The sequence below is a fragment of the Carcharhinus amblyrhynchos genome, chromosome 29, assembly GCF_965287045.1.
Source record: "Carcharhinus amblyrhynchos chromosome 29, sCarAmb.v2.hapA, whole genome shotgun sequence".
NCBI classification, from domain to species: domain Eukaryota; kingdom Metazoa; phylum Chordata; class Chondrichthyes; order Carcharhiniformes; family Carcharhinidae; genus Carcharhinus; species Carcharhinus amblyrhynchos.
Genome location: NC_137352.1, coordinates 5,994,436 through 6,015,496, shown reverse-complemented (window position 1 = coordinate 6,015,496; position 21,061 = coordinate 5,994,436). Strand labels below are relative to the sequence as shown.

Genomic DNA, 21,061 nt, shown 5'->3' with positions numbered 1-21,061 from the left:
TTTGGTCTAATTTGAAACTGATTTTGATCAGCCTCATTAATCATCGCACTGATGTGAGCAGGAAGCATCTTAAATACACTCGGGACAGCTCTGTACATTGGCTTTGGGGTTGGGGGGATGGGCGCCAATCAGGAATGGGGAGAATCTATTCCAACAGGATAAGGGAGCTGGTGCCACATTGAGTCAAAACTACAAACTCAAGGAATAGTATGCACTGCAACACCTGATGTGACTTTTCTGCATCTTTACTAAAAAGCGTACTTATTTTCTGGGGCTGAGAACGAGGAACTGAATGGCATTATTGGTTCAACTTTGTCCTTCCATTTGTGGGGCCCAAGTATGAACCTGCTCCAGATGGAGTTCTTTCCCTCCATTTGATGTCAAAACATGGAGGCCACTTAATGCGATGTGTTGGGTTGTAGAATTCCAGGCCTGGGTTGTTAACCGAGGCAGCTTGTGACATTTCCAGAGTGAGAACCTAGAACACTGGTGGACAAAACAAGAGATGTTGCTGGGAGTTGAAGTTAAGCTTGTTCTTGACGAGGCTTTTTAAACCTGGAAATGTTTATATTGACTGTGACTTCAAGGAGATTTGCCTGGCGTAGGTGAAACCGTGATCAGGAAGGATTTCTGAGCTTTTGGCTAAGATCAAGAGCCCAAGGGTGGAGTGCAATGCCTTATCTTGTCAGCTTGGAGCTTGTTTGTCTCTTTTCTGGGCACCATGAATTGGAATTTGAGTTTTTTTTGGGAGCAAGCAAGGAATGGATTTGGGTTTGCCAGGTCCATTCTGAGCATTGGCTTTGTAATTTTAAGAATGAAGTAAAATTTTTTTTAAAAAAAGAGACAATAAAGTTCAAGTCACTGGAGGTCACTCAATGTGCTGACGAACACAAAATTAACCACTCTTCAGGTGCTGATCAGTGGTAAATAACTCCAGTGATGCCCTAAGCCTGGGGAAAGTATTTATCGCCCACGCTTGAGTGAGTGTGTGAAGTTTAAGATGCTTCTTGATGTTGCTGAATACACACCATGATGTACTGACTTGTTATTAAAATTTGCACTGATGTGACTATGCTGAGCGATGCTGTGATGTCAGTTACCTCACTATAGTTCTTAATATGCTACACACGTCAGATGTCAAGTCACGTTGCGCTCAAGATCTTGGGCATTAGAAAAGAAACAGCAAGAGTTTAAGCAATATCCACAGAGCCTGTGGCCAGCTACCTTCCTGAAGATTCTCACGATATCCTTTCAAACCCTGCGTGTACAAGTTGCCCAAAGATCATCTCATTGAAGACCAGCACTGGAGATTCCAACTGCCTCAGTCAAGACAACCTGAGGTTCCTTGAAAGAATTGCACAGAGGGCTGTCTGGAGAAGTGCCCCAGGTCTTTACTGTTGAGGCAGGACTGTCATAGTGCCCGTTACAAGGTAGATTGTAAGAGATATGACCTTGAGCTCTGGCAGTCCTGTTTGGTTGTCCCCACATACCACTCCATAATTTACACATTTCAGGATGAAAACACTTGCGGGCTTTGGGAAATCTTATTCCAAGGGCACTCCGCTATGAAGGGGTGGAGGCTGGGGTAGGAAATGTCTTGCAATTTACTGGATTTATAAGCTAAAGAATGTTGCCCACTGATTGTATCGAATGGGTTCTGTGTTTTGTGTTTCAAAGCTTTGTGACTTGGTTTACTTAAATCCTGGGAAGAGCTCTCTCTGGTTTCCTTGCTGCCACCCAGGTTTGGGAATGAGAGGTTTCCCTTTTAAGAGCTGTCAGTCAGGATATGAACACAATCCCTTCATTCTCATTCTCTCCCACACCCCCCGGCCCCTCCACACACAAGAATAGGCGAGGCAAAAGATTAAAAACCTCGACAAACGTTGCTGTCTAAAGGGGTCGATTTCATTTTATTCGGGTTTATCTTGAGGAAATCAATTCAAAACGGCCAAATAACTTGCTGGCTTTTTTGACTTGATTTTTTTTTTAAGGCGGTAAATGTAGCCCGAAACAGAAAGGTCACCGAACCCAAGGGCCATCTTTGCTGGTCAAAGAATATGCTGACTTCAGCAGACCATCACATTGTCCTGTCCCTCACCCTGGCGACTGGTACAACAGGAGGGATACGAAGGTAGCAGGGCCAATACAATGTCTCTCAAACTCTCTGACAATGAAGTTTGCGTTGCCTTTTTTGATTTTAGATGCCAAATATAAACTATGCATGTGTTGCCAATGTGTAAAAGATTGACAGACTAGAGTCTATTTAATTTTTGTATGCTGGTAATAGATTTATTTTCTACTGAAAACAAGATGCCTCACAAATCAAAATAAAAACATTTCAATCTAACTCCATGTGTCTGCTTTAGTCTCATTTTCCTCTCTCAATCAGTGACCAGTGAGGACTGTTTCCATTCCCTCTTGGACCAATGATTGGAAAGTCAAGTTTCAATTGCTTTGTTTTTTTTCCTAATTCAATCTACAGGGGCTAATGTTTTTAATTGCTCCTGAGCCAAAACAGTTAAAGGTCAATCACATTTCTGTGGATCCAAAGGCCATACAAGATTAGTGAACCTTCCCTCGCAGCAGAGTGGTTGGTACTGCTGCCTCAGTGCCAAGGATTCAGGTTTGATTCCTGGCTTGGGTCACTGTCTGTGCAGAGTCTGCACATTCTCCCGTTTCTGCATGGGTTTCCTCCGGGTGCTCGGTTTCCTCCCATAGTCCAAAGACGTGCTGCTTAGGTGCATTGACCATGTTAAATTCTCCCCTAGTGTACTCAAACAGTCACCACACTCTGGCGCCTAAGGGATTTTCATAATTACTTCATTTCTGTGGCATTATGAATCAGCAGTGCTAACCATAATGCCACTCCTAATAATAACTAATAATTAAACTTTCTAAAGTGAACAGAACTCAATGCCAGTTACAATGGAATTTGCAGACAGAGCATGACCAACCCAAGATTTTACCTCTGGCCACTCCCCTGATCTTTGACGTTGCGGCATCAGATCTTCTATAACCCTCCAGTGGGCAAACGAGGTCTTGGTTTAATGTTTCATCAGAGGGTGGGAGCTCTGCAGAGTTCCCTCTAATGTCTGGAGAGGATTTTGAGCCCACAGCCTGCTGCCTCAGAGTCAAGAATAATAGCCACTCCAGTAATACACATGGTGACTGAGAGGACTCACACCTGCAGTGTCAACTCCATTTCTGTCTCCACAGATGCTGCCACACTTGGTGAGTGCTCCCAGCATTATGTGTTCCTTTTACTGGCACAGTGGTTAGCACTACTGCCTCAGTGCCCGGGAGCCAGGCGCAACTCCTGGCTTGGGTCTGTGTGGAGCTTGCACATTCTCCCCATGTCTGTGTGGGTTTGCTCCAGTTACTTCCCACAGTCTGAAAGACGTGCTGGTTAGGTGCATTGGCCGTGCTCAATTCTCCCTCAGTGTACCTGCACAGGCACCGGAGTGTGGCGACTACGAGAATTTCACAACAACTTCATTGCAACGTTAAAGTAAGCCTTACGTGTGACAAATAAACTTAAAAAGTTAACCCAATACACTAATTTTATGATGGTCAAATTCCCAACACCAGACTGCAGTCTGCAAAGACCTCAGTTTGACACAACAGGGACAAGACGGATACAGAACTGGCTCAGTCATAGAAGACAGAGGGTAGCAGTGGGTTCTGAATGGAGGGCTATAACTAACGGCGTTCCTCGGGGCTCAGTGCTGGGATCTTTGCTGTTTAAAATATATAAATGATTTGGAGGAAAATGTTTGATTAGTAATTTTCCAAACAATACAAAGATTGGTGAAATGTGGATAATGATGGGAACTGTCAGAAGATACAACAGGATATAGGTTGGTTGGAGACTTGGGCAGAGAGATGGCAGATGGAGTTTAATCTGGACAAATGGGAGATTATGCATTTTGGAAGGTCTAATACCGATAGGAAATATGGAGTAAATGGCAGAACCCTTAAGAGTATTGATAGGCAAAGGGATCTGGGTGTACAGGTACACAAGTGACAAAGTGGCAACGCAGGTGGAGAAGGTAGTCAAGAAGGCGTATGGCATGCTTACCTTCATCGGCCGGGGTATTGAGTTTAAAAATTGGCAAGTCATGTTGCAGCTTTATAGAACCTTAGTTAGGCCGCACTTGGAATATAGTGTTCAATTCTGGTTGCCACACTGCCAGAAGGATGTGGAGGCTTTGCAGAGGGTACAGAAAAGATTTACCAGGATGTTGCCTGGTATGGAGGGCACTAGCTATGAGGAGAGTCTGGAGAAACTTGGTTTGTTCTCACTGGAGAGACGGAGGTTGAGGGGGCGATCTGATAGAAGTTTACAGTTTGAGGGTATGGACAGAGTGGATAGTCAGAAGCTTTTTCCCAGGGTGGAAGAGTCAATTACTAGGGCACACAGGTTTAAAGTGCGAGGGGCAAGTTTAAAGGAGATGTAGGAGGCGAGTTTGTTCCACAGAGGGTGGTGGGTGCCTGGAACTCCCTACTGGAGAGGTAGCAGAAGCAGGTACCATAGTGATTTTTAAAGGGCGTCTTGACAAATACATGAATAGGATGGGAGTAGAGGGATATGGTCCCTGGAATAGTAGGTGGTTTTAGTTCAGACGGGCAGCATGGTCAGTGCCAGGGTGGAGTGCCGGAGACCCTGTTCCTGCGCTGTAATTTTCTTTGTTCTTTGCTAGTACAGGTTAAAGGAGATTGGAATTTCCCCTCCACTTCCAGTGAAAGTGGGGAGAGCCATCTTCCTGTGCAAATCCTCTCTCACCAACCCCTCTCCCCCCCATTCAATCACACCACCCTGTAGGGTTAAAATCTCCCCAGTATTCCAGTCACCACAGAGACTGGTCTGAAGAAACAGTCAATTATTTATTTAAAAACCAATCTGAAAATTCAGATTCAAAGACATAAAAAGAACCAAAAAAAAAGAAATTTTGACACACAATTTGGCTCCAGCATTCAAGGTCAAAACTTCAGTCACCTGACGCGAGGGACTGAGAGAGAGCGAGAAAAAGCAGTACATTGTGGAAGCCTTAAACTCTTGGCCACACAATAGCTTAATACCAGAGTATGGTACGTCGAAAAGATGGACAAGCACAAACATGACAGGAACTGTCCTTGTACCATTCCAAGGGGAGTCAACAGAATGGAAAATGAGGCAGTGTCAGATCAGGTAGTGCCCGTTACTGTGCCAAACAGACCCCTCGTTCAACAGGCGTTTCTCATACTCATTTTAGGGTGGAATTTTAAACAAAATGCCCCTTGCCTCAGCTTCACGTCAATCGCAAGGAAGGACCCTGATTCAAGTAAACAAAGTTCCTTTAGAAAATTTGCTCTCTGCATTACTGAATGGAATGGTACATTCAACAATCTATAAAATCACATACCATAATAACTGGCATAAGACAACTGAGACTCACCCTGAGCCTTTGAATTCATCAGGTTCTTGTTCATTGGCTTTTGTCGGTGTAATTACATTTGACTGTTTCCCATACTGGCAGTTTCCCCAAGGTGTTGCACTGAAATCCAGCCCAATCTCCACTCTATGTGGCCAGTCTTTGTGCAAAACTACACACAGTCTCTTCAATCTCACCTGGAACCGATACAAAGGCTGGTGTAGGGAATGGACAAGTGTTGCAGGCTTAACCTTTAGAATGGGCCGCATACTGAACCTTCCGTTCAGCACCCATCACATCCACACCTGGAAGCCGATGCTGGAGGGAAGGAGGAAGAAGATTTGCCCAGTGGTGGCTCGGATCTGGGATGGCTCATTGCCGGCACCAAGGAAGATGCCCAGAATGGGAGGCAGTGTCGTTTCTGATCACCAACATTGCCAGTCTTCCGTATATAGTCAAACACACACGATCATTATTTTTCTTGTGGTAATGGGCTTATAAGGCGGGTTGTGCTAAGAGACTTGAGGGATTGGGAATGGGCCAAACCTCCCCAGAAACAAGCTGCACTCAGGCAGAAAGCAAGTGTTTCTCTCCCCCAAAACTCCTGGTCCTCACTGCTTTATATATCTTTTTTGAAATGTGTAAAAATATATGTCTTATATACATTAAACATAGAAACACAGGTTAATAAGCCCATATTAAAAAAAGAATGAAATTAAGACAGTAGCATTCAGCTACACACTAATCAAGCTTTTCTTCCCATGACCTGATTAGTCACTCTGTAATCTGCTGTGCAAAAATCTGGTCACCTTATTGGACATTTCAATCAAAAAGTAATCCGGTTGTCTGATCGGTCATTTCTGGTTGAAAATTGAAGCTTTTTTCCTCTTGCCCTCTGGTATTTTCTCCTGTTAGAAATGTGGAGGTTTGACTCATTAGGAGGTACCTGGTTGTAAACAACAATCGCAGATTCATCCCTGAAAAAGTTAGCGAATCCCAGTATTTCTTCCATTGTCTTCTGATACCTTTCCATACTGACGGTGCGATTGTTTCCCATCTTCAACTTAACACAGTTCACATCATTAATAATAAAAAGTAACCATGAAGTCTCAGCGTTTGCCCAGTCGGGGCTCCAGTGTAGAGGGTCGCTGAGGTAGCTGGAATATTCGTATCCTTGCATTCCAGGCGGAACAACAAAGCCAAGCAATTCAAGGTGAAATTACCTGGTCCCTGACAAGTCTTCAATAAAGTGCATGGAGTGAAGATCTCCCACACGTCCAGGGAACTAGGCCCCGACCCGAAGTGAACCTCTTCCACCCCAAACCTCTCCTCCTCACTGTTGTGCCTAAAAAGAACATAAAAATGCAATTGTTTTTTTTTACATGCAGGAACTCTCATTGCTTCATTTAACAAGGCCAATGAAAATAAACAACCAAATGTACAGTTAATTTCCAAGAAATAAAATTGAAATGTAGAAATGTTATGTTAATTTTTTTCCTCAAGAGAAATACTGCAGGGTGATTAATAGATATCTTATAAATTACTAAATGTCTGATTGGGAAGAGGTGTTTCACTTCTAGGCGATATCAATATAATACAGTCAGTAATAAATCTAACAGTGATTTCAGGGGAGGCCATGGCTTAGTGGTTTTATCGCGAGACTATTAATCCAGAAACTCAGCTAAGATTCTGGGGACCCAGGTTCGAATCCGGCTACGACAGTCAGTAAAATTTGAATTCAATAAAAAAATCTGGAATTACGAATCTACTGATGACCATGAAACCATTGTCGGAAAAATCCATCTGGTTCATTAATGTCCTTAGGGAAGGAAATCTGCCATCGTTATCTGGTCTGACCTTCATGTGATTCCAGTGCCACACTAATGTGGTCAACTGCCCTTAGGCAGCTAGGGATGGGCAATAAATGCTGGCCAGTCAGCGATGCCCATGTCCCACAAATGAATAAAACAAAAGGAAAGTTATTTGCAGGGTGGTTAAAATGTAGAACTCACAATTACACAGAGGGTAGTTAAGATACAGATGAAAGGAAGGTTGGATAGACACGAGGGATAAGGATTTGCTGATAGGGAGATAGGGAGGGGTAGGAGGAACCTCACGGTGGAACACAAAAACCGACACAGACCAGGTGGGCTGAATGGCCTAGCTCTGTGCTGTAAATTTGTAATATTCGAAATATTCACATCCTGAATAGAATGAAATATATGGACCAATCATCAGCATCATGCAAGTTATCTAATATTATTAAACATTGTAAATAAACTCAAAGCCCACCCCAACAACAACCTACATTTATATAGCTTCTTTAGTTTAGCAAAGTGTGTCAAAGTGCTTCATAAGATCACCATCATGTGATACCTGACAGCGAATCACCATTAGATCAGGTGACTAAAAGCTCAATCAAAATGCCTTAAAAAGGAAAAGCAAGCTAGAGAGGTTTAAGGAGGGAATTCCAGAACTTAAAGTCCATGCGGCTAAAGGTATGACAGGCTGTGGTGATGTAGTTAAAATCAGGGGTGTGTAAGTGGCTGGAAGTCAATGGAAGCTTGGTGAGTTCCTGTACAACTGTTATTGTCCATCAATGGTGGAGGGTTTGAATGTTTGTAGGAGGCATAACAATCAAATAGGCTGCTTTGTCCTGGATGGTGTTGAGCTTTTTGAGTGTTGTTGGAGCTGCACAGATCCAGGCAACTGGAGAGTATTCCATCACACTCCTGATTTGTGCCTTGTAGGAGGTGGACAGTGATGGTGGGGAGGGAGGACAGGTGGCCTACGTGGGATCTACATTGAATCCTAACAGTGCAGAAGGAGGCCATTTGGCCCATTGAGTCTGCACTGACCACAATCCCACCCAGGCCCCATTCCCGTAACCCCACATATTTACACCACAAATGTCCTGACATGAGGGTCAATTTATCATGGCCAGTCAACCTAACCCACACATCTTTGGACTGTGGAAAGAAACTGGAGCACCCAGGGGGATCCCACACAGAGGCAAGTTAATCATGACAGGATTAGTAGCCCACAATATTTATTTGGCTGATCCAGCTGAGTTTCTGGTCAATGGTAACCCCCAGGATGCAGATGGTGGGGTGGGGGGGTATTCAGTGACAGTAATACCATTGAATGTCAACATGAATAAAGTGAATGCAACATAAAATATTCGAAAATGGAATTTCATTTTGAAAGACTTCATAAAGCTCTCAATAAGCCTGAGGTTAACAGCAACAGAATTGGGCAGGGAAGCGTTGGCCTTGATGGAGAGTCTTCCTGTTTGACCAGGAGACTCTGTAATATGATAAAAAAGAGCTGATATTTCCAGTCCAGATGATCCTTTGTCAAAGCTGCCAAAGGGTCGTCTGGACTCAAAACGTCAGCTCGTTTCTCTCCTTACAGATGCTGCCAGACCTGCTGAGATTTTCCAGCATTTTCTCTTTTAAAGTAAAGTTTATTTATTAGTCTCAAGCAAGGCTTACATTAACACTGCAATGAAGTTACTGTGAAAATCCCCTAGTCACCACAGTCCGGTGCCTGTTCAGGTCAATTTACCCTAACCAGCACGTTTCAGAATGTGGGAGGAAACCAGAGCACCCGGAGGAAACCTGCACAGACACGAGGAGAACATGCAAACCCTACACAGACAGTGACCCGAGCTGGGAATTGAACCTGGGTCCCTGGTGCTGTGAGGCAGCAGTGCTAACCACTGTGCTACCGTACCGCCCCAATTGGTTTCAGATTCCAGCATCCACCGCACTTTGCTTTTATTTAGACTCTGTAATACTTTGCTCATAGCTGCTGTATCTTCAGCTCACAGCAGCTTTTGTCAATAAAAAGCTTCCCTCCCCACTGAATTGCGTGCGGTTTGTGAGAATTTTAATTGGAGTCACTTGTCAAATGGCAAAGAGAGCAAGTGGCACAATGTCAGAAATGCCCACAATTGGCAAACCTCCCAGTCTAACCACTTAGCGACAAGATTCTAAGTAGATGTTTAACTTGTTGCTATGAAACCATTTGCCCGACCTTTTGTGATGGTTTGATTGTTCAGCTTTGACAGAGACTTGCTGCCTTGGTTTCTAAATGCTAGGCAAGTCCTTCAAACGCCCCATAACATCCAAATCCTGGGTGTATAGGGGGTAGGGGTCAGTAAGTAGAACTGTAACGTCCTTGCTGTTCCCGTCTCTGTGATTGACAGATAGACTAAAATCAAGTTTCTGTTGAGTACGGTGGCAGTGGGTTAGCACTGCTGCCTCACAGGGACCTGGGTTCGATCCCCAGCTTGGGTCACTGTCTGTATGTTCTCCCTGTGTCTGCATGGGTTTCCTCCGGGTGCTCCAGTTTCCTCCCACAGTCTGAAAGACGCACTCGTTAGGTGCATTGGCCATGCTAAATTCTCCCGCAGTGTACCTGAACAGGCACCGGAGTGTGGCAACTCAGGGATTTTGACAGTGACTTCATTGCAGTGTTAATGTAAGCCCACTTGTGACAGTAATAAATAAACTTTAAAGTATTTGTACCATGCTTGGTGCAGCCACTGGGTGGCAGGAGAGCATCACATGATGAGTATGAACATTGCAGAGGCAGAGAGAGGGAAGGGAAGGGAACAACAGTGAGAGAGATTGCAAGAGTGGGGAAACAAGGGCAGATGAGAAATGGTGAAATGAGCGGAGAGAGTTTGCCAGTCTAGGTGCTGATTAAGGAGCAGAGAGAGAGATTAGGAGCAGGAAGCTTGACATTTTTCTATCCCTCTCTCCTGTAGCCCAGGGAGAGTGCACTGGGTTCACCAGCCAATGAAAGATGCGGAGTGGATTAAGAGAATTATGTAATAATTTGGCCCCTTCCTCAACATTTTGTTTATTCTCTAAATTATTTAGAGAAAGTGAATACTGGGGAAGTAGGACATGTGTCCTGAGTGTGAGGGTGTCAGGGTGACAGTGGGGAGGAGGGCTGGGGCACTGTGTGCCAGTGTGATGGGGGTCAGAGTTGGGAACAGTGTGCCTCTTGTACTTACACTGATGACATTGTAGATCCAGTCAAGCAGGGCAGTCACATCGCTGTAAACTCCGGGTCGATTGGGACGGGCACATCCACTCCCCCAGCTCACAATCCCGATTACCTGCCAGTACCTCTGGAAGAAAACTAACGGACCCCCGCTGTCTCCCTGAAAAGAGACAGAATGGCAAATTCAACAGTCCATCTGGTAGAGTCTCACATTCAACACACATTCCAGTGTACACAAACAGGAATGTCAGAATACCAGAGACCAATCAACTTCTCAAGCCCGTCCCACCATCAATTTAAATTGTGGCTTTCACGTATCTAAAATCCCACAAAACGTGCCTTAGTTCCAAAAGAGAGAAAGTTTACCAGCTCCTCAATTCCAATGTGGGTGAAAAAAAAACAGTAAAAATCGAGAGAGCTGCAATTTTCCCCTCTTCTCCTGAAAGAGTTGGTATCTTTCTGGGTACAGCACTGGGCTAGCTCACTCAGGAGGCACTCCCAGAGCGAGAGTACAGATGGTCAACAGAGCACTGGACAATGGTGTGGGAGGTGGTGGGGAGGGTGGGAAAAAAAGTTGGGGGGGGGGGGGTGGTTCATGGCAGGCAGGCCCTATCCCACCCACAAAACAAGTGGGTCTTCAATTGAGGGATTTAATATGCAAAAAAGAGTAAATGTGCATTTGATAGAAAGAATAAGGAGGTCACTAACTGTGGAGTCCAGAGGAGGTTCACGGGAATGAAAATTTGACATACGAGGAGCATCATATGGGTCTGTACTCAATGGAGTTTAGAAGGATTGGGGGGCAGTTCTCATTGAGACTTACAGAATATTGAAAGCACTGGGTAGAGGGGATGTGGGGAAGAGGTTTCCATTAGCAGGGGAGAGTAGGATCCGACAGCACAGCCTCAGAGTAAAGGGCGACCCTTTAGAACCGATTTAAGGAAGAGTTTCTTCAGCCAGAGAGTAGTGAATCTGTGGAATTCATTTCTTTTAAGACAAAAGATAGGTGGGTTCTTGATGAGTAAAGGGATCAAGGGTTACGGGAAAAAAGCAGGGGAACGGTTTGAGAAATTTATCAGCCTTGATCGAATTGCGGAGCAGATTCGATGGGCTGAATGGCCTAATGCCGCTCCCATATTCTCTGGTCTCATGGGAAAAAATAAAAACAGGCTAAATGCAGAGAGGTGACCTGACTGATGAATTTGATAAGGTGAACACAGAAGATGGTATAGCTTCAAGTGAGTTCAAAACACTTGGAGCAAAATATGAAATATGATTAATGATTCTAATAAATAGTTCAGTAAAAAAAAAACTTTAGATAAATTAGAGAGAAGTCTCGATTGGATCAAATATCTAGTTCACATGCTGTGGGTTTTATTCAGGGCATGAACAATGAAGATAAATTTGGGAATTGTTGAATAGTTTGACTAAGTTATCACACAGTTTCTCCAACCAACGCCTCTACTTCCTCAGAAGACAAAGGAAATTTGGCATGTCAGCTACAACTCTCACCAACTTTTACAGATGCACCATAGAAAGCATTCTTTCTGGTTGTATCACAGCTTGGTATGGTTCCTGCTTTGTCCAAGACCGCAAGAAACTACAAGATGTAGTGAATGTAGCCCAATCCATCACACAAACCAGCCTCCCATCCATTGACTCTATCTGCACTTCCTGCTGCCTCGGCAAAGCAGCCAGTATAATTAAGGACCCCACGCACTCTGGATATTCTCTTTTCCACGTTCTTCCATTGGGAAAAAGATACAAAAGTCTGAGGTCACGTACCAACTGACTCATGAAGCTTCTTCCTTGCTGCTGTTAGACTTTTGAATGGATTTACTTCGCATTAAATTGATTTTTCTCTACACTCTCGCTATGACTGTGACACTACATTGTGTACTTCCTCCTTTTCTTCTGTATGAACGGTATGCTTTACATAGTGCACAAGAAACAATACTTTTCACTGTATGCTAATACATGTGACAATAATAAATCAAATCAGATCAAATCAAATCACTGTCCAATCTGCTCAGAGCAGGACCCAAAACTCTAGAACCTACTGCCTCTTTCAGGGACCTGGCTCTGCATTCACCCCCGTCCATACCTGACATGCGTCGATCTTGCCGGCCAGGTACCCCGCACACAGCATACGGTTAGTGATCTGCCCACCGTATAACTGTCTGCTATTGCAAACGTCCCGTCCAAGCAGCGATACATTAGCTTGTTGAAGCACAGTTGAGACTTTACCTGTTATAAAAACAAAACAAAACAAAAAATTAAGAATCAAAAGAAGGAGATTGTCCTCAGTTAACAGAACCCAAACCGACAGTTTGATGCAGTACAGAGAGAGTTCTGCACTGTCAGGGGTGCCATCTGTCTGATGAAACCGAGACCCTATCTGCCCTGTTAGATGGACATTAAAAGATCCAAGGCACCATCTTGAAGAACAAACAAATTTTCCCCCATCACCTGCCCAAGATTTATCCAACAACCAATATCACTGAAAAGAAACATGTGCATTATTACATTGATATTTGTGGGACTGTTTTCTTTATTTGTTCATGGATGTGGACATTGCTGGCTGGGCCAGCATTTGTTGCCCATCCCTTAGGGGAATTAAGAGTCAACCTGTGCTGTATATCAGGGGTCACATGTAGACCAAACCTACATGCAAGGTCAGCAGATTTCCTTCCCTAACGGACATCTGCTTCCCCTTACTTTGAGGCCATGCCCCCTAGTTCTAGTTTTACCCACCAGTGGAAACAACTTCCCTGCTTCTATGTTATCTATTCCGTTCATGATCTTAAATGTTTCTATAAGATCTCCCCTCATTCTTCGAATTCCAATGAGCATAGCCCCAGACTACTCAGTATCTCCTCATAAGCCAACGTTTTCAACTCCAGAATCAATCTAGTGAATCTCCTGTGTATCCTTTCTCAAGTAAGGAGACCAAAACTGTACACAGTACTCCAGGTGTGGCCTCACCAGTACCTTATACAGCTGCAACATAACCTCGCTGTTTTTAAACTCCATCCCTCTAGCGATGAAGGACAAAATTGAACTATGAGGAGAGGCTGAATAAACTAGGCTTGTACTCGTTAGAGTTTAGAAGAATGAGGGGAGATCTCATTGAGACATATAAGATGATGAATGGGATGGATAGGATAGAGGTGGAGAGGCTCTTCCCGCTCAGAAAGGACAGTAGGACTAGAGGGCACAGCCTCAAGATAAAGGGGGGGTGGTTTAGAACAGAGTTGAGGAGGAACTTCTTCACTCAAAGGGTGGTGAATCTCTGGAATTCTCTGCCTGTTGAAGTGGTGGAGGCTGCCTCGCTAAATATATTTAAGACGTGGGTTGATAGGTTTTTGATAGGCAAGGGGATTAAGGGTTATGGGGAGAGGGCGGGAATGTGGAACTGAGACACGACAGATCAGCCATGATCTTATTGAATGGTGGGGCAGGCTCGAAGGGCTAGATGGCCTACTCCTGCTCCTATTTCTTATGTTCTTATGTTCTTAAAATTTCATTTGCCTTCTTAATTACCTGCTGCACCTGCAAACCAACTCCTTGAGATTCCTGCACAAGGACACCCAGGTCCCTCTGCACAGCAGCATGCTGCAATTCTTTACCATTTAAATAATAGTCCATTTTGTTGTTAGTCCTACCAAAATGGATGACCTCACATTTACTAACATTGTACTCCATCTGCCAGACACTTGCCCGCTCACTTAAAATTATCTATATCCCTTTGCAGACTTTCAGCGTCCTCCGCACACTTTGTGAATTTTGACACATTTAAACCAGCCTCACACCTTGGACTGATTTCACCAGCAGGATGGGGCCGGAAGAGGGGGGAGAAACTGGGCGCGAACTCAGTTTTACGCCTCTTGCCTTGTCTTACTGGCTCGCCACGCATGACAAGCTGGTAAACTCCCACCCACAATGTTTTTGGCCTCAACTGCTCTCAGGATGGTGAATTCCACACTCTGGATGAAGATGTTTCTCCTCATCCTAGTCAATACAGTTTACCCCTTATCCTGAGACTGATCCCTGGTTCTGGACACCCCCACCACTGGAAACATCCTGTATCCACCCTGTTAGAATTTTCCCGAGGCTCCTTACCAAACTCCTTCGTGTAGCCCCAGCCGGTCACCCACGCCATGTGTCTCGTTTGAAATTTGGAGTTGTAGTTGGGTAAGCAAACCGGACGGATGTAATCTTGAATCAAGAAATGGAGAGAAATTACTCTGCAGGAAAAGATTGCGTTCATAGCAAAGTAAATGGCTGTGGGCTTAGGGACACCACTCTACCTTGGACAGAACCAGTATGTTCTGGTCAGGTGACAGATAGAAAATCACTTTTTATTTAGATTACTGTATTTTTCAATGTACAGGTTAATGTGGCATACAACTAGAATCGGTTAGATTTCCAATTTTTCCAAACTCCATTCAACTCCAAGTCAACACAGTGTGTAAGAGAAAAGCAGACCAGGAAAAACTGATTCAATTCAAATCTCTCATTAATATATTGGACAGAGCAGAACAGTATTTAACCTGCAACATTCAGCTCACTGCATCGAGACATATCTGTCCAATTTCTGTTTAATGTTAGTTGACCTGGCCTTTGATCCATGGTCTGCTTATCTGCCCTCCCTGGTTGTACATATCACACCTTGCGCCAATGCCAAACTTTTATCTAATTGGGGGTAGCATGGTGGCACAGGGGCGAGCACCGCTGCCTCACAGCACCTGGGACCCGGGTTCGATTCCTCCCACTGTCCAAAGTCGTGAAGGGTTGGGCTGATTGCAAAATTATCCCTTAGTGACCTGGGATATGATAGGTTAATGGTATTAGCAGGATAACTAAGCAGGGATAGGGCCTGGATGGGATTGTGGTTAATGCAGAGTCAATGGGCCGAATGTGCTCCTTCTGCACTGTAGGATTTTTATGATTCTATTACTGCGTATGTCTGGTGAGCTGCCACATTTCTGTTAGCTTGCTACTTGAACACTGCCTCATATAGGATTGTTGCAACTGGACTGCAGATGTTTTGGTGCATGCTGTGGGATTGACTTGGATTTATTTATAAGGCATCAGTATTTAAATCCACTTGCAGGTAGATATGTTGAGGTGGAGTACAGGACAAGGTCTGATCTTCATGTGGGAGGTGGTCTGGGGGGTTTGGTGGAAAGTCTCATCTTAAACACCAAAAACACAATAATTCTTGGGCTGTGGCAGTGACCACAATCGGGTGCAGCACATCAGGGTGAAGGGAACCCAGGGAGTTCGACAGCATTCACAGCCACAATAGCACATGCATGGAAGTGATAAGCTGCACCCCTGTGCTTGTGCGTAGGGGGAGGAGAGGATGAAATTTGGTTGTGATAGCACCCACAGTTGAATTTGTTGCCCAAGCTGCCTGGGATAATATGAAACATGGAACCCATACCCTAATGAGAGTCAGTGTGTGTGGGACCCATACCCCAGTGAGAGTCAGTGTGTGTGGGACCTGTACCCCAGTGAGAGTCAGTGTGTGCGGGACCCGTACCCCAGTGAGAGTCAGTGTGTGTGGGACCTGTACCCCAGTGAGAGTCAGTGTGTGTGGGACCCGTACCCCAGTGAGAGTCAGTGTGTGCGGGACCTGTACCCCAGTGAGAGTCAGTGTGTGTGGGACCTGTACCCCAGTGAGAGTCAGTGTGTGTGGGACCTGTACCCCAGTGAGAGTCAGTGTGTGTGGGACCTGTACCCCAGTGAGAGTCAGTGTGTGTGGGGCCTGTACCCCAGTGAGAGTCAGTGTGTGTGGGACCCGTACCCCAGTGAGAGTCAGTGTGTGTGGGACCCGTACCCCAGTGAGAGTCAGTGTGTGTGGGACCCGTACCCCAGTGAGAGTCAGTGTGTGTGGGGCCTGTACCCCAGTGAGAGTCAGTGTGTGTGGGACCCGTACCCCAGTGAGAGTCAGTGTGTGTGTGGGAACCGTACCCCAGTGAGAGTCAGTGTGTGCGGGACCCGTACCCCAGTGAGAGTCAGTGTGTGTGTGTTGGAACCGTACCCCAGTGAGAGTCAGTGTGTGCGGGACCCGTACCCCAGTGAGAGTCAGTGTGTGTGTGTGTGGGGGAACCGTACTCCAGTGAGAATCAGTGTATGTGGGACCTATACTCCAGTGACAGTCAGTGTGTGTGTGGGACCCATACCCCAGTGAGAGTCAGTGTGTGTGTGGGACCTATACTCCAGTGAGAGTCAGTGTGTGTGGGACCCGTACCCCAGTGAGAATCAGTGTGTGCGGGACCCGTACCCCAGTGAGAGTCAGTGTGTGCGGGACCCGTACCCCAGTGAGAGTCAGTGTGTGCGGGACCCGTACCCCAGTGAGAGTCAGTGTGTGCGGGACCCGTACCCCAATGGGAGCTGGTCCCAGTACCCCAGAGAGTCAAATCTTCAATACAGTAAGGGAAAATTGCACAGAAGCAGGTGTTCTTAGTGAAGAAATGTTGACTAATGGGGTGATACTGGTGAATTAACAATTAAATGCAGTTCATTCATTAACAGAGCTCCTATCTGTGCTGGAGCTGTATCTTACCTGTGTACGGTAACTGTGATCTCACTTTAACGAGTGCAACATCATAGTCACTGGTCCGTTGGTTGTAGCGCGCATTTGTGACGATTTTCATAACAGAGAAACTCTTTCCCCCGGAGTAGAGAGTCTCACTCCCAGCAAACACCCTCCAGTTCCCTATCTGATGGTACTCCCTGGAATAAACAACTCAAATCAGCAAATCATTCCAAAAAGAAAAACGGTTTAATTGCTGTTTTTGACACTGGGACCAATCAGACGGTATAGAGGGAGCTTTACTCTGTATTTAACCCCGTGCTGTACCTGTCCTGGGAGTGTTTGATGGGGGGACAGTGTAGAGGGAGCTTTACTCTGTATCTAACCCTGTGCTGTACCTGTCCTGGGAGTGTTTAATGGGGACAGTGTAGAGGGAGCTTTATTCTGTATTTAACCCCGTGCTGTACCTGTCCTGGGAGTGTTTGATGGGGGACAGTACTGAGGGATCTTTACTCTGTATCTAACCCAGTGTTATATCTGTCCTGGGAATGTTTCATGGGGGACACGGGAGCTTTACTCTGTATCTGACCCTGTGCTGCACCTATCCTGGGAATGTTTGATGGGAACAGAGTAGAGGGAGCATTATTCTGTATCTAGCCCTGTTCTGTACCTATCTGGGGAACATTTGATGGGGACAGTACTGAGGGATCTTTACTCTGTATCTAACCCCATGCTGTAACTATCCTGGAAGTGTTTGATAGGGACAGAGTAGAAGGAACATTACTCTGTATCTAACCAAGTGCTGTTCCTTTCCTGGGAGCGTTTCATGGGGGACAGCATAGAGGGAGCTTGACTCTGTATCTAATCCCGTTTTATACCTGTCCTGAGAGTGTTTGATAGGGACAGAGTAGAGGTATCAATACTCTGTAAATAACCAAGTGCTGTACTTGTCCTGGGAGTGTTTGATGGGGTCAATGGAGACAGAGTGATTTATGGAAGATGAGTGGGGGTAGGGATGGAGTGTCAATCAATTGGAAGAAAATGCAATGTGGGGAGTAGGGTGTGGAATCGGGTTGATGTATGACAGAGCACGTCATTATGTACACACTTACTCTGGGAAACAGTGTGCAGCAGTTAGGACCCATTGGGAATTGATAATGCTCCCACCGCATAGATGCTGTCTCTTGTACTGGAGGCTAACCTGCCAGGGCCACTCATCAATATTGGTATCGGTGCCCCCCACAATCCGGTCAGTGGCACTTCGCTCACATCCTGAAACATTTCAAGACAAAATACCCATTAGGTTATTTTCCCCAAGATTGAACAGAAAACAATTCTTCAGGATAATTGAAAAATGCAAACTAATCGTTACAGTATCGGAATTTGTCTGAGCAAAAGAAACCTTGCCCAATCACCTTTCTTTCTGGATTAATATGAATTAGAGAAAGCAGAAACACAGCCTGTGACACAGTCCTTTGACTCCTGAAAATGGATTCTACAACATGCAATTTCTGGACTAGTCATATAAATACTATGGCTACAAGAACCAGTCACAGGCTGGGAATTCTGCAGCAGGTAAGTCACCTCCTGACTCCCCAAAGCCTGTCCACCATCTACAAGCCACAAATCAGGAGTGTGGTGGGATATTTGAGACTTGTCTAATTCTGCTCTTATGTCTTATAGACTTATTATTAAGGGGATCACGAGTTGTGGGGATGAGAAAAAAAAATTAGCCATGATTGAATGGCAGGGCAGACTCGATGGCCTAATTCTGTTCCTGCGTCTTATGGTCTTGTCTGGATTAGTGCAGCTCCAAAAAAGCTCAACATCATTAAGGACAAAGCAGCCTGTTTGATTGGCACCAAATCCATCACTCTCTTCACCACTGACTCTCAGTGACGACAGCACGTACCATCCATAGGGTGCACTGCAGGAACTAGAGTCATAGAGGTTTACAGCATGGAAACAGACTCTTCGGCCAGCTTGTCCAGGCCACCCTTTTGTTTTAAGAAACCACTAAGCCAGTCCCAATTGTCTGCATTTGGTCCATTTCCCTCTATACCCATCCTACCCATGTAACTGACAAAATTGTACCCACCTCTACTACTACCACTGGCAGCTTGTTCCAGACACTCAGCACCCTCTGTGTGAAAAAAGTGCCCCTCTGGATCCTTTTGTATCTTTCCCCTCTCACCTTAAACCTATGCCCCCTAGTTTTAGACTCCCCTACCTTTGGGAAAAGATATTGACTTTCTAGCTGATCTATGCTCCTCATTATTTTATAGACCTCTATAAGATCACCCCTAAGTCTTCTACACTCTCCAAACAGCACCTTCCAAGCTTGCAACCTCTACCACCTTGAAGAACAAAGACCTCAAGTGCTTAAAAACACCACCAACTCCAAGTTCTTGTCTACAAAACGCACCATTCTGACTTGGAAACATCTTTCACCCGCACTCATCAAAATCGGTGAACTCACTAGCTAGCGGAAGTGGCCACACCAAACAGACTGAAGGGGTTTAAGGCAGCTGTGCACCACAAACTTCTCAAAAGACAATGGCAGATAGACAATAGTTGCCAGTCTACCCTGAGGCCAGCGACGTGGGAATGTTATAAAACACAGGAAGAGATTGAATGAGTCACACAAACTGTTCCTGTAGCTTGATGAGTGTATAAAACTTTATAAAAAAACATTTGTCAGGAATCAGATGGTGTGCAATGCAATAGATGCCCTGAAGCCAAAAGAGAGCCAGTAATCAAATAATTGATAGTTAAAACAGAACCCCAGGAAACAAATGACAATATAACCATCCACGTGGCCACTGTCTGGGTTTGTTGTTGACTCATCGATAGAAGATTGATTATTTTGTCTTGCCAGCAATGCCAACATTATATCAAATCTACAACCAGGATGGTAGACAAAGAGCAAGGTGGGCTTTAGTTTTTTCAATTCCAACAATTCCTGTCTCCCTATCCAGTAATAGTTAAGAAAGCCCACCAACAGTTCCACTGTCTCAGGAGGTTAAGGAAATTTGGTTTGTCATCTACAACTCTCACTATTTTTTTAACAGACGCACCATAGAAAGCATTCTTTCTGGTTATATCGCAGCTTGGTATGGTTCCTGCTCTGCCCAAGACCACAAGAAACAATAAAGGGTCATGAACGAATCGCAGTGCATCACTCAAATCAGCCTTTCATCCACTGGCACTGTCTACACTTCCCGCTGTCTTGGAAAAGCAGCCAGCATAATCAAGGACCCCACACACTCCAAACATTCTTTCTTTCGTCGGGAAAAAGATACAAAAGTCTGAAAGCGTGTACAAAGCAATTCAAGAGCAGCTTCTTCCCTGCTGCCATCAGACTTTTGAATGGACTTACCTTACATTAAGTTGATCTTTCTCTACACCCTAGCTATGACTGTAACATTACATTCTGCACTTTCTCCTTTCCTTCTCTATGAACGATATACTTTGTTTATGTAGTGTGCAAGAAACAATACTTTTCACTGTATACTAATACATGTGACAATAATAAATCAAATCAAAACTTTCCACTAGCAAAACTGCTGAGTGGAAATTTCCAAATATCCAGAGACTCTGAAGAACTTAAATTGAAAAATAGGGAATAGTAAATGAACTTACGTGCACAGACTAAAGAGACAATCTTCTCAGAATAACAAAGCCTAAACAGAAAGTAATAGTTCAGTTAATGGTTGAGTGGCTGATTTATTTTTCAGCTAAGCTTCAACTTTATTTAATTTTGTTAGGATGTTGACCTGGTGCCGGGAGAGATAATAAAATGCTGCAATTACACTAACAGTCCATTCAGAAAGCTTGGAGCAATGTTCCTGATTTTAGATCACAAGCTATTTAATAACCAAAGCATTTCTTTGGATATGCCCAAGCGATTTCACGCCAGCAACCACAAAACCTCTGGCTTTGTGTTTGATACAAGTCCGGATTTGTGCTTCAATTCTGGAAGGGTTTTGACTGACTCGATAAAGAGAACTGTTCCCAGCCTTTGAAGATCGATATCCAAAAGGCACCAATGTTAAAGTGATTGGCAAAAGACCCAGTGATGGAAAGCTTC

General features: G+C 44.7%; 2 protein-coding genes across 5 annotated transcripts in view; one reads left to right on the top strand and one right to left on the bottom strand.

Moving 5' to 3' along the window:
- LOC145359763 (sodium channel regulatory subunit beta-4-like) overlaps positions 1-2,347 on the top strand; it is a 40,862-nt gene extending 38,515 nt beyond the window's left edge. The window contains exon 6 of the transcript XR_013889636.1: positions 1,135-2,347. The gene's annotated coding sequence lies outside the window, so the exon portion shown is untranslated. The remainder of the gene's footprint in view (positions 1-1,134) is intronic.
- Positions 2,348-4,865: 2,518 nt separating this feature from the next.
- Positions 4,866-21,061, bottom strand: part of LOC145359921 (transmembrane protease serine 4-like) — a 60,322-nt gene continuing 44,126 nt past the window's right edge. For all 4 annotated transcript variants that reach the window (XM_080214788.1, XM_080214790.1, XM_080214789.1 and 1 more), the window contains 7 exons: positions 20,614-20,654; positions 18,084-18,243; positions 17,002-17,171; positions 14,550-14,645; positions 12,532-12,674; positions 10,438-10,587; positions 4,866-6,756 (listed from right to left, as the gene is read on the bottom strand). In XM_080214788.1, coding sequence (XP_080070914.1) covers positions 6,745-6,756; positions 10,438-10,587; positions 12,532-12,674; positions 14,550-14,645; positions 17,002-17,171; positions 18,084-18,243; positions 20,614-20,654 — 772 coding nt within the window. In that variant the 3' untranslated portion in view covers positions 4,866-6,744. The remainder of the gene's footprint in view (positions 6,757-10,437; positions 10,588-12,531; positions 12,675-14,549; positions 14,646-17,001; positions 17,172-18,083; positions 18,244-20,613; positions 20,655-21,061) is intronic.